Here is a 13,551-nt window from a genome sequence, read left to right on the forward strand (position 1 = left end):
ACGCCCCTGTTTATTGCACAGGCTGTGGTTTGTAGGATACATGTTGTTGTTAGGTTAGGGTACTTGAGCTCTTATCCATTTACCAGAGCTCTCTTTTTCCCTTGCACCTTTATCTGTTTATATTTTCTCTTATCATTTTGAGGACAATTTATCTTATCTCTTATTATATTAAAAGTTAAGTTTTAATACGAGCTAACCATTCTACTTCTGTGAATTCTTGTCCTTATAGCTCTAATTACGATCAGCTATCCTTTCCAATTTCAGTGAATTTGTTTTTGTCGGACATAAGTGCTAGTAAAGAAGCAGTCAACAAATAAATTGGAGCAATCTCACCCAGGTCCTGTGTCCCGCAGCTGGAACTGAGAAGCAGGCTGTAGCTATACTGTGTCCTCCAGAAATGAAGAGGCAGGCTGCCACTGAGGTGAAATGGCCTGCAGAGCAGGAAGGAGGGAGGAGAGAAGCAGGCTGCATTGAACTCTGCACCTAGATGGACCCCATTGAAAGAGAATAGGGAGGAGTACAGAAGCTGACCCCCCAAAGCATGCGCACCGAGCTAACAGGAGAATCAGTGACCCCTGATAGACTATGGTCTTGCAGCAGGAGGAGGCCGAGAGCCCCGCTAGGGCGCCCGATGCAATGAGTGGGCAGAATTAAGTACCGGACCAGGCCGCAGCCGCTGCCTCAATTTATCTCCAGCCCGCCGTGCAACTTGCCCGAGAAGCGGGCGAAAATTTAAGTAAAGTGTGGAGCCGGCCGCGCGCCAGCAGCCCGGCTGAAAGGCGCTGCATTCAGCGCGCCGGAGCGGAATAAAAGTGAGTAAGCAGTGTCAGGGATAGCGAAGGGGAGGAGGAGAAGAGCTGCCCCGTGGTCCCCAGAGTCCCGACACTGCAATAAAAAGACCAGAGCCCCCTATAAATAACAAAAATGAATTAAAAAAATGAATGAAAAATCCCCCTGAGGCCCCAGGTATAAGGGGCCTTCTAAAGTAAGGAAGAAGGGGGGGAGAGAGGGGGGGGGGGATATGCTCACGCAGTGCAGCAAATACTCACCTAAGATGTCTTCAGCCAGCTATTTGTCATCTGTGTCACATCAGGCTGAGACAGCGGGACGAGCAGGGAGGATAGGGGACTAGGACCCTAGGGAACGGCTTCATACTCTATGCCCCCTGCCCCTTAGCTGCACGGTCTCTGTGTCCCCCAATGGAGCCGACTGAAATTGTGCATAGATGTACAGCTGCATTGCTAAGAAATACATTGAGTTCTATGCAATCTTGTTAATTGCTCCTGTCAATGAGCACATAGCGCTACAAAAAGAGTGCAGCCCTGGTCTTAAAGGGTAGTCCGCTCAGTGACACTGTCTGATAGGTGCAGGTCCCACCTCTGGGACACTCACTGAGACTGAGGGCTCCCCAGCCCCCCATCATCTATTTGTGAGGTGGCTGAAGGCTGTCTGGACATGCTGGGAGTTTTAGATTTTGCTACTGCTAATTTTATACTGCTGCACTGAACAAGGCAAAATTTCCACGCCACATGTTGATGCCACGGAAATCCCGATTCCGGCGTCCACAAAAGAACAGAAATGTCTACTCTCTTTGCAGATTTCACTCAGAAATGCATTGCCTTTTAGGAGATGGCACATTTTTGAGCTGTCCTAGCACCCGCCAGAAAGGGAAAATGTGTGGAGTGTCCACACTAGAGAGGAGCGAACTTACAGTAAATTCGATTCGTCACGAACTTCTCGGCTCGGGAGTTGATGACTTATCCTGCATAAATTAGTTCAGCTTTCAGGTGCTCCGGTGGGCTGGAAAAGGTGGATACAGTCCTAGGAGACTCTTTCCTAGGACTGTATCCACCTTTTCCAGCCCACAGGAGCACCTGAAAGCTGAACTTATTTATGCAGGATAAGTAATCAACTGCCGAGCTGAGAAGTTCGTGACAAATCGAATTTACTGTAAGTTCGCTCATCTCTAGTCCACACGTGTTTTTAGTTCAGACATTCCGCATATTTTCTGCCACGTGAACCCCGCCTTACAGTTTTGTAACAGCTGCTTTTGGGGTTACAGGTTGTTCAAACGGTGTGCACCAAGCTCTTGCAAAACCATAAGCATAAAATCAGCTGTTACAAAACTACAACTCCCAGCAGTGTTTCCCTAACACTGTGCCTCCAGCTGTTACAAAACTGCTGGGAGTTGTAGTTTTGCAACAGTTGGAACCACACTGGTTGAGAAAAACTGCCCTAAAGCATACAAAAATCCTTCAGACAACCAGTCTACTGCACTAGTGAGCACTACTACAAAACATACTGTAGGTGGCACTGTTGCTACACAAAATGCAGGTGGATTAACATACTGTATAAATCCCACCAAAGTCACACGTACTAATATGTCTTACACATTCGATTATCAAACATCAATGACATAGATAAGAACTAAAGGAAGGAACTCAATTAAAAATATTAAAACAAGTGCAAAGGAAAAGTGGAGCAGCTCGACCACAGGAACTAGTCAGGCTTCAGCTTGTATTCTCTCGGGGGCTCGGACAGCTGGAATCCCATTGCTTGATATGGGGACTTGTTTTACTAAATCTCCTTTAAAGTTTATTTCCTTCTGTAGTATTTATCCTCCATAATTACTGGAGAAAAGTTGCTTCCTACCTTCTTTTTAAGGGTCATAGCACTGCGCAGATGGATGGCCAGCTGCCGGATGTATATGAAGATGTGCTGGTAGGAGGTCTGGACGTCCAGCGAGTACATCTCTGTCAGGGTTCTCTGCATGAAGTTGATCATAGGCAGAACATTGGGCGAAGTAAATTTCGAGTTCTTCACATAGGAGATGTACATTTTCTGTGAAACAGAATTGCAGACATTTGTTAATAAAGGAGATGGTATTACAGGCTGCAACACAAAGCGGTTTCTCAGCATTTCATGTGTTTTCATAGTGTGTTGGGCCATGTTCACACCAAAGAATGAACATCTAAATTCTTTCCGCAGAATCTGCTCAGAAGTGCATTGGCCTCTATAGAGACGGCACGTTTCCGAGCGGTCCCAGCACCAGCAAAACAAGCTTTTTGCAGCACGTCCGCCCGTGTTTTTTGCTTTGTGAACATAGCCTAAAAGGGGTTATCCAAGAGTAAAAAATAAAAAAACATGGCTACTTTCTTCCCAAAACAGCACCACTCTTCTCCACAGTTTGTGTGGTGTTGCTGCAGGACATGAGTGATGCTGTTTTTGGAAGAAAGTAGCCATGTTTTTTTTTTTTTTTTACTCCTGGATAACCCCTTTAACCCCTTCAGGACCAAGCCCATTTTGGCCTTAAGGACCAGAGCGTTTTTTGCACATCTGACCACTGTCACTTTAAACATTAATAACTCTGGAATGCTTTTAGTTATCATTCTGATTCTGAGATTGTTTTTTCGTGACATATTCTACTTTAACATGGTGGTAAATTTTTGTGGTAACTTGCATCCTTTCCTTGTGAAAAATCCTAAAATTTGATGAAAAATTTGAAAATTTTGCATTTTTCTAACTTTGAAGCTCTCTGCTTGTAAGGAAAATGTATATTACAAATAAAAAAATTTTTTATTCACATATACAATATGTCTACTTTATGTCTGCATCATAAAATTGACATGTTTTTACTTTTGGAAGACACCAGAGGGCTTCAAAGTTCAGCAGCAATTTTCCAATTTTTCACAAAATTTTCAAACTCACAATTTTTCAGGGACCAGTTCAGGTTTGAAGTGGATTTGAAGGGTCTTCTTATTAGAAATACCCCACAAAAGACCCCATTATAAAAACTGCACCCCCCAAAGTATTCAAAATGACATTCAGTCATCATTTTAACCCTTTAGGTGTTTCACAGGAATAGAAGCAAAGTGAAGGAGAAAATTCACAATCTTCATTTTTTACACTCGCATGTTCTTGTAGACCCAATTTTTAAATTTTTACAAGGGGTAAAAGGAGAAAATGTATACTTATATTTGTAGCCCAATTTCTCTCGAGTAAGCACATACCTCATATGTCTATGTAAAGTGTTCGGCGGGCGCAGTAGAGGGCTCAGAAGGGAAGGAGCGACAAGGGGATTTTGGAGAGTACGTTTTTCTGAAATGGTTTTTGGGGGCATGTTGCATTTAGGAAGCCCTTATGGTGCCAGAACAGCAAAAAACCCTCACATGGCATACCATTTTGGAAACTAGACCCCTTGAGGTACGTAACAAGGAATAAAGTGAGCCTTAATACCCCACAGGTGTTTCACGACTTTTGCATATGTAAAAAAAAAATTTTTTTTTTCACTAAAATGTGTGTTTCCCCCCAAATTTCACATTTTTCCAAGGGTCAATAGCAGGAAATACCCCCCAATATTTGTAACCCCTTCTCTTCTGAGTATGGAGGTACCCCATAAGTTGACCTGAAGTGCACTATGGGTGAACTACAATGCTCAGAAGAGAAGGAGTCATATTTGGCTTTTTGAGAGCAAATTTTGCTCGGGGGGCATGTCGCATTTAGGAAGCCCCTATGGTGCCAGAACAGCAAAAAATACCCACATGGCATACCATTTTGGAAACTAGACCCCTTGAGGAATGTAATAAGGAATAAAGTGAGCCTTATTACCCCACAGGTGTTTCATGACTTTTGCATATGTAAAAAAAAAAAAAAAAATTTCCACTAAAATGTGTGTTTCCCCCCTAATTTGACCTTTTTGCAAGGGTTAATAGCAGAAAATACCCCCCAAAATTTGTAACCCCATCTCTTCTGAGTATGGAGGTACCCCATAAGTTGACCTGAAGTGCACTATGGGCGAACTACAATGCTCAGAAGAGAAGGAGTCAGATTTGGCTTTTTGAGAGCAAATTTTGCTCGGGGAGCATGTCGCATTTAGGAAGCCCCTAAGGTGCCAGAACAGCAAAAAAAAACACACATGGCATACCATTTTGGAAACTAGACCCCTTGAGGAACGTAACAAGGGGTACAGTGAGCATTTGCCCCCCACTGGTGTCTGACAGATCTTTGGAACAGTGGGCTGTACAAGTTTTCATTTTCATGGACCACTGTTCCAAAGATCCGTCAGACACCTGTGGGGGGTAAATTCTCACTGCACCCCTCATTACATTCCGTGAGGGATGTCGTTTCCGAAATGGGGTCACATGTGGGGTTTTGTTTTTTTTGCGTTTGTCAAAACCGCTGTAACAATCAGCCACCCCTGTGCAAATCACCTCAAATGTACATGGTGCGCTCTCCCTTCTGGGCCTTGTTGTGCGCCCCCAGAGCACTTTGCGCTCACATATGGGGTATCTCTGTAGTCGGGAGAAATTGCGTTACAAATTTTGGGGGGCTTTTTTCCCTTTTACCTCTTGTGAAAATGTAAAGTATAGGGCAACATCAGCATGTTAGTGTAAAAAATAAAAAATTTTTACACTAACATTCTGGTGTAGACCCCAACATTTCCTTTTCATGAAGGGTTAAAGAAGAAAAAGCCCCCCAAACCTTGTAACGCAATTTCTCCCGAGTACAGCGATACCCCATATGTCGCCCTAAACTGTTGCCCTGAAATACGACAGGGCTCCAAAGTGAGAGCGCCATGTGCATTTGAGGCCTAAATTTGGGATTTGCATAGGGGTGGACATAGGGGTATTCTACGCCAGTGATTCCCAAACAGGGTGCCTCCAGCTGTTGCAAAACTCCCAGCATGCCTGGACAGTCAACGGCTGTCCGACAATACTGGGAGTTGTTGTTTTTCAACAGCTGGAGGCTCTGCTTTGGAAACAGTGGTGTACCGGACGTTCTTATTAGGGGAGGGGGGCTGTGTAGGGGTATGTGTATATGTAGTGTTTTTAACTTTTTATTTTATTTTGTGTTAGTGTAGGTGTAGTGTTTTTAGGGTACAGTCACATGGGCGGGGGATTACAGCGAGTTTCCCAGCGCAAAATTTGCTGCATCTCAAGATGCGAGAAACCCACTGTAAAAGCCTCGCCCATGTGAATGTACCCTGTACATTCACAGGGGGCGGGGGGGGCTTGCATCAGCTGTTGCAAAACCACAACTCCCAGCATGCATGGTCTGTTAGTGCATGCTGGGAGTCATAGTTTTGCAACAGCTGGAGGCACACAGGTTAGGGAACACTGAGTTAGAAACAGACAATGTTTCCCAACCAGTGTGTCTCCAGTTGTTGCAAAACTACAACTCTCAGCATGCCCAGACAGCTGAAGGGCATGCTGGGAGTTGTAGTTCGGCAACATCTGAAGGGCCAGATGTTGCTGAACTAAAACTCCCAGCATGCCTGGACAGTCAGTGCATACTGGGAGTTGTAGTTTTGCAACAGCTGGAAGAGCACAGATTGGAGACCATTATACAATGGTCTCCAAACTGGGGCCCTCCAGATGTTGTAAAACTACAACTCCCAGCATGCATGGTCTTTTAGTGCATGCTGGGAGTTATAGTTTTGCAACAGCTGGAGGCACACAGGTTAGGAAACACTGAGTTAGAAACAATGTTTCCCAACCAGTGTGTCTCCAGCTGTTGCAAAACTACAACTCCCAGCATGCCCAGACAGCTGAAGGGCATGCTGGGAGTTGTAGTTCGGCAACATCTGAAGGGCCATATGTTGCTGAACTAAAACTCCCAGCATGCCTGGACAGTCAGTGCATGCTGGGAGTTGTAGTTTTGCAACAGCTGGAAGAGCACAGATTGGAGACCATTATACAATGGTCTCCAAACTGGGGCCCTCCAGATGTTGCAAAACTACAACTCCCAGCATGCCCAGACAGCCAAAGGCTGTCTAGGCATGCTGGGAGTTGTAGTTTTCAGACTCCTAGAAGCAGCAGTGAAGATCTTCACTGCTGCCTCTGAGGACCATATACTTACCCGTCGCTGCTCGTCCACGTGGCCGGTCCCGCGCTGCTCCTCGGTCCCACCGCTGGATCAGGTAAGTCCGCCGGTCCCCACGTGTTCCCCCCGAATGCCGCAGGTCCCCGCGAGCCCCCGCAGCCTTCGTCCCCCGTTCTGCCCCACTTCCAGGGGCGGGCAGTGCGGGGGATCTGAACTTTCACCCCAGATCACTGTGATTGGTCCACAGGGACCAATCACAGTGATCGCTGACCAGGACCATCAATTGATGGTCCTGGGGGTGAAGCAGAAGTTGTCCCCTGCTGGAAACAGCGGGACTTCTGCCAGTTAACCCGTGCGATGCTGCGCATCGCCGGGTTAACTGAATGTCATTTATAAACGCCGGGATGCGCGAACGCACTGCACAACCCGGCGTTTATATATGACATTCTGCGGGAAGGGGTTAAAGGAGTCCTCTGTTAGAAAAAAAGTAAAGCATGCCTGTTGTTTTATCCCGAGCAGTAGTATTCTCCTTCAAAAGTTGTGCATATAGGTTTAAAGGAGATATCCAGGGTTGAAAAAGCCCCTATCCTAAAGATATCCTCTTCGGCTAGAGAGCACGTGTCGACCACCGCATGAAGCGTCGGCCGGCACTCCCCCTCAATACAGCGCTATGGCAGAGCTAGAGATTGCCGAAGGCAGCTCTCCAGCTCTGCCATAGAGTTGTATTGAGTTGGAGTGTCAGCCACCGCTTCGTGCGGTGGTCGAAATGCCCCCTTCCCTACTTCCGGGGCCCCATACGGGAGATCGCAGGCGGTCCCAGCAGTCGGACCCCCCGCAATCTTAAACTTCTCCCCTATCTTTAGGATAGGGGATAAGTTTTTCAATCCTGGATATCGCCTTTAAATGGTTATGGTCAGATAACCCCTACGCCCCTCCCCCCAACACCCCACCCTCATCTAAAGAAATGTGTCCAGAGTCTCCCATCAGAATGGAGCAGTGGTCAAACATGTAGACTCCCTTCATTGTCTATGGGAGCTGCTGGAAATAGCTAAGCGCAATATTCAAATCCAATAAATAATACAGCAGCACCCCAGCATAAAGTGAAGCAAAAGGTGCGCTTATTCACGCATGTCTGATGTCATCACTGCAGCCACTGACCGGGGCTGAATATTGCCTGCTTGTAGCAATACAACCTTCTACATCATTTGGTTGTGCTGCTGCTGCTGCTGTTTTCTTCCATGGGTCATATTCAGCCATCTCCGGCAGCACCACAGACTATTAACCCCTTAAGGACGCAGCTCATTTTCACCTTAAGGACCAGAGCGTTTTTTGCACATCTGACCACTGTCACTTTAAACATTAATAACTCTGGGATGCTTTTACTTCTCACTCTGATTCCAAGAATGTTTTTCCATGATATATTCTACTTTATCTTAGTGGTAAATTTTCGTCGATACTTGCATCATTTCTTGGTGAAAAATTGCAAAATTTTATGAAAATGTAGCATTTTTTTTTTTACTTTGAAACTCTCTGCTTATAAGGAAAACAGACATCCCAAATAAATTAAATTTTGATTCACAAATATGTCTACTTTATGTTTGAAGCCCTCTGATGTCTTACAAAAGTAAAAACATGTCAACTTTATGATGCAAAGTTCAGCAGCAATTTTCCAATTTTTCACAAAATTTTCAAAATCAGAATTTTTCAGGGACCAGTTCAATTTTGAAGTGGATTTGAGGGGCCTTTATATTAGAAATACCCCATAAATGACCCCATTATAAAAACTGCCCCCCTCAAAGTTTTCAAAATGACATTCAGTAAGTGTTAACCCTTTAGGTGTTTCACAGGAATAGCAGCAAAGAGAAGGAGAAAAATCTAAATCTTCATTTTTTACACTTGCATGTTCTTGTAGACCCAGTATTAGGGGTAAAAGGAGAAATCACCCTAAAATTGGTAACCCAATTTCTCTCGAATAAGGAAATATCTCATGTGTATGTGAAGTTCTCTGTGGGTACACTAGAGGGCTCAGAAGGGAAGGACAATGGGATTTTGGAGAGAGAATTTTGCTGAAGTGGTTTTTGGGGGGCATGTCACATTTAGGAAGCCCCTGTGGTGCCAGAACAGCAAATAAAAACAAATGGCATACTAATTCGGAAACTACACCCCTCAAGGAACATAACAAGGGGTCCAGTGAGCCTTAACATCCCACAGGTGTTTGACGACTTTTCGTTAAAGTCGGATGTGTAAATGAAAAAAACTTTTTTTTCACTAAAATGCTGGTTTTTCCCTAAATTTTAAATTTTTACAAAGGGTAATAGGAGAAAATGCCCCCCAAAATTTGTAGCCCCATTTCTTCGGAGTATGGAAATACCCCATGTGTGGACGTCAAGTACTCTGCTGGTGCACTACAATGCTCAGAAGTAGTGATGAGTGAAGTTACAGTGATTCGATTTGTCACAAACCTCGTGGCTCGGCAGTTGCTGACTTAAGCCTGCATAAATTAGTTCAGCTTTCAGGTGCTCCAGTGCGCTGGAGACTCTCTCCTAGGACTGTATCCACCTTTTCCAGCCCACTAGAGCACCTGAAAGCTGAACTAATTTATGCAGGCTTAAGTCAGCGACTGCCGAGCCAAAAATGGGGTCACATGTGGGGGGGGGCGTCCATTGTTCTTGGCACTATGGGGGCTTTGTAAACACACATGGCCTTCAATTCCGGACAAATTTTCTCTCCAAAAGCCCAATGGCGCTCCTTCTCTTCTGAGCATTGTAGTTTGCCCGCAGAGCACTTTACATCCACAAATGGGGTATGTTCTTACTCAGAAGAAATGGGGTTACAAATTTTGGGGGAATTTTTTTTTCCTATTTTCCCTTGTGAAAATGAAAAATTTATAGTAACGCCAACATTTTAGGGTGGGGTGTTAAGGCTCACTATACCCTTTGTTACGTTCCATGAGGGGTGTAGTTTCCAAAATGGGGTCACACGTAGGTATTTATTTTTTTGCGTTTATGTCAGAACCGCTGTAAAATCAGCCACCCCTGTGCAAATCACAAATTTAGGCCCCACATGTACATAGTGCGCTCTCACTCCTGAGCCCTGTTGTGCGCCAGCGGAGCATTTTACACCCACATATGGGGTATTTCCATACTTCTGAGAAATTGCGTTACAAATTTTGGGGGTCTTTTTTTTCCTTCTACCTTTTTTTTTTACTTTTTACCTAAAAAGTATGGGGCAACACAACACTAGCATGTTAGCGTAATTTATTTTTTATTTTTTTACACTTACAGGCAGGGGTAGACTCCAACTTTTCCTTTTCATAAGGGGTAAAAGGAGAAAAAGCCCCCCAAAATGTGTAACGCAATTTCTTCTGAGTATGGAAATACCCCATATGTGGCACTAAACTGTTTTCTTGAAATACGACAGGGCTCCGAAGTGAGAGAGCGCCATGCGCATTTGAGGACTAAATTAGGGATTGCATAGGGGTGGACATAAGGGTATTCTACACCAATGATTCCCAAACTGGGTGCCTCCAGCTGTTGCTAATCTTCCAGCATGCCTGGGCAGTCAATGGCTGTCCGGAAATGCTGGGAGTTGTTGTTTTGCAACAGCTGGAGGATCCGTTTTGGAAACACTGCCGTACAATACGTTTTTAATTTTTATTGGGGGGGGGAGAAACAGTGTAAGGGGTGTATATGTAGTGTTTTACCATTTGTAGTGTAGTGTAGTGTTTTTAGGGTACATTCACACGGGCGGGTTTACGGAGAGTTTCCCGCTAGGAGTCTGCGCTGCGGTGGAAAATATGCCGAAACTCAAACTTGAAGCAGGAAACTCACCGCCCGTGTAAACCTCCGCCCGTGTGAATGTACCCTGTACCTTCACATAGGGGGGTGGGGGGGCAAACCTCCAGCTGTTGCAAAATTACAACTCCCAGCATGCACTGACAGACCATGCATGCTGGGAGTTGTACTTTTGCAACAGCTGGAGGCACACTGGTTGGAAAACCTTCAGTTAGGTTCTTTTACCTAACTCAGTATTTTCCAAGCAGCGTGCCTCCAGCTGTTGCAAAACTACAACTCCCAACATGTACTGATCGCCGAAGGGCATGATGGGAGATGTAGTTATACAACAGCTGGGGGTAGGCAACTAAAACTCCCAGCATGGCGAGACAGCCTTTTTTCTGTTCGTGCATGCTGGGAGTTGTAGTTTTGCAAGATCTAGAGGTCCACAGTTTAGAGATCACTACACAGTGATCTCCAAACTGTAGCCCTCCAGATGTTGCTAGGCAACTCACCGGCTTCCGTAGACAGAAGGATCGCAGCACCAGGGAGAGTGTCGTCGCATGCCGCCAATCGCCACTGGTAAGGGACCTCCACCGCCGGTCACACTACAGTTCCCCCGTTCGGCCCTGACTACCGTGGGTGGGCAGAATGGGGAAACCGAACCTTAACCCCCCCCACACGCCCCCGATGTGCGATTGGTCGGTCGCTTCTGACCAACCGATAGCAGGGATAGGAGGGGTGGCACACCTGCCACCTCACTCTTATCCCTTCAGGGGGATTGGTGGTGTCTACGACACCCACGATCCCTCTTATTTTCCGGGTCACTGTAGACCCGTATGACCCGGAATCACCACATATCGCAGGATTGAATTGACTGGCGATTTGTGGCAAAGGTTGAAATGGGGGGGGGGGTCTCGGCGATGTGCCAAGTTGCTTGCTGAATGATTTCAGCAGGCATCCCGGTCCGGTCCCTGACCGGCTAGTGGCGGGGACCGGAATTCCCACAGGCCTACCTGTACGCCCTACGTTCTTAAGGACTCCGGATGCAGGGCATATGCATACGCCCTGCGTCCTGAAGAGGTTAATAAAGAAACAGCGCGCACATGTGACCGCTGCTCCATTGAGCCAGGAGACTCCGGACCCCGTTCTTGAGATTGAAGAGGTCTCGGCAGTCGGTGTTGATCAATATTGTCCTAAACACAAGGTCAGACAGATTGTACCCTGTCCAATCCTTTGTTTCCCCAGGAGATGCAAGAAGCATTTACCTAAGCAATTGACATTCTCATTCAAGCAAAACATGTTTATGGGGTAGTCTCAAGGTGTTTTATAGTTATTGGACCAATGAAAGAATTGTGGCTCCTCAGGGCTGCAGGACAACCCAATAAAAAAATAAAAAAAAGCAGACCTACCCTCAGCACAGCGTTGAGATACGCATCTTGTCTGTGTCTGCAGACCTTGTTCAGAACCAAAAATGCTAAAACTCGGACTGTTTCTTCTCCTGTGCACCACAGATTAATGGCTTGCTGTAAAAACAAGACAGATTATTAATAACGCAAATCGATAATGCAGGATATATGTGGAGATCGATTGATACATTAGACCAGTGTTTTCCAAACAGGGTGCCTCCAGCTGTTGCAAGACTACAACTCCCAGTATGCCCGGACAGCCTTTGGCTGTCCAGGCATGCTGGGAATTGTAGTTTTGTAACAACTGGCGGCATCCTGGTTGGGAAACAGTGCATTAGACTGTGGTAAAATGAACACACACATTAGATTGAAGTCCGCCAACCGTCTAATGGGGCCTTGCCATTCTCCCCGATGGCAGATCCTCAACTCTTATTTTGGAAGAGATAATCCTTCACTCAAATGTTTGGGAGGAGGTTACTCTGCTCTTTACATCCATGGTAAATGTATGAGCATGCATGTGTATGGGTGGCATGGGGGAGATAGCAGCCTGCAAAACAAACGTAAACATATGGCCAGCTTTACAAGCGATGTTCTGCCTCTGAAAACATGATCCTGATATTTATTTTACTATTGGTCTTAAGTGGGTCTTGTCCACAAATTGGTTCCTTAACCCCTTAAAGGGTAGCTCCCACTATCCTTTTTTTTTTCTGTCCCTGCCTATTGCCCATCTATCCCTTACCCCTTCCCTGCCTTTAATTTTTTTATTTTTTTTTTACTATATTAAAAATGGCTTTTTGTCTGCCTGGTAGTGTGCTCACTACCAGGCAGACTTCCCCAGCAGGCGCAACGTCACTGATGTCTGCTGGGGCTGACACTTCCGCCCTTACATGTTCATCTACACAGTGTGCCTCCAGCTTTTTCACCACTACAACTCCCAGGTTGCCCTGACATCTATTGGCTGTCAGGGCATGCTGGAAGTTGTAGTGGGGAAACAACTGGAGGCACACTGTGGTGAAAACAATATATCTTTGCTACGGCCGCAACCCGCTCTATCAGCAGCTGGGACCTGCCGCACATGTTCTGAGCATCACTCCAATGCTCGCGGTAATGTACAGGATGTAAATGTACATTCTGGTGCGAAGTACCGCCACACCAGGAAGTACATTTACGTCCTTGGTCGTTAAGGGGTTAAAGAGTATGAGGACCTCCTGATATCTTCTTGAGAAACAGAAGATATTATAAAGAGGAAGGGACATAGCATTTGCTAAAGTTGCCTTTTATAATTGGGTTGGGATCTTGAGTAACCCCTTAAAGAGGCTTGCCTACGAAACAGCCTCACCCCCTATAGGAAATGTCTGATTGTTGGGGGGGGCTCATACTTCTAAGACACCCACCAATCACGAGACTGGGGGTCCTGTGTCTACCTGGTTAAATGGGGCTGTAGACAGACATGTGCCCACTCAATTCCTTGGCCTGTATGATGATGGCGAACCGTTGTACTCCGTTATCTTCATGCAGCCCTTAGAGTTAAATTGAACAGCAGTGTG

The 13,551-nt window shown here is 45.7% G+C and overlaps 1 protein-coding gene across 1 annotated transcript in view; it reads right to left on the reverse strand.

The window, feature by feature from the left end:
- NOC2L (NOC2 like nucleolar associated transcriptional repressor) overlaps positions 1–13,551 on the reverse strand; it is a 114,228-nt gene that overhangs the window by 80,646 nt on the left and 20,031 nt on the right. The window contains exons 9-10 of the mRNA XM_056543793.1: positions 12,008–12,121; positions 2,653–2,841 (exon numbers count right to left, since the gene is read on the reverse strand). Coding sequence (XP_056399768.1) covers positions 2,653–2,841; positions 12,008–12,121 — 303 coding nt within the window. The remainder of the gene's footprint in view (positions 1–2,652; positions 2,842–12,007; positions 12,122–13,551) is intronic.

This window comes from Hyla sarda, chromosome 10 (assembly GCF_029499605.1).
Source record: "Hyla sarda isolate aHylSar1 chromosome 10, aHylSar1.hap1, whole genome shotgun sequence".
Lineage (NCBI taxonomy): Eukaryota > Metazoa > Chordata > Amphibia > Anura > Hylidae > Hyla > Hyla sarda.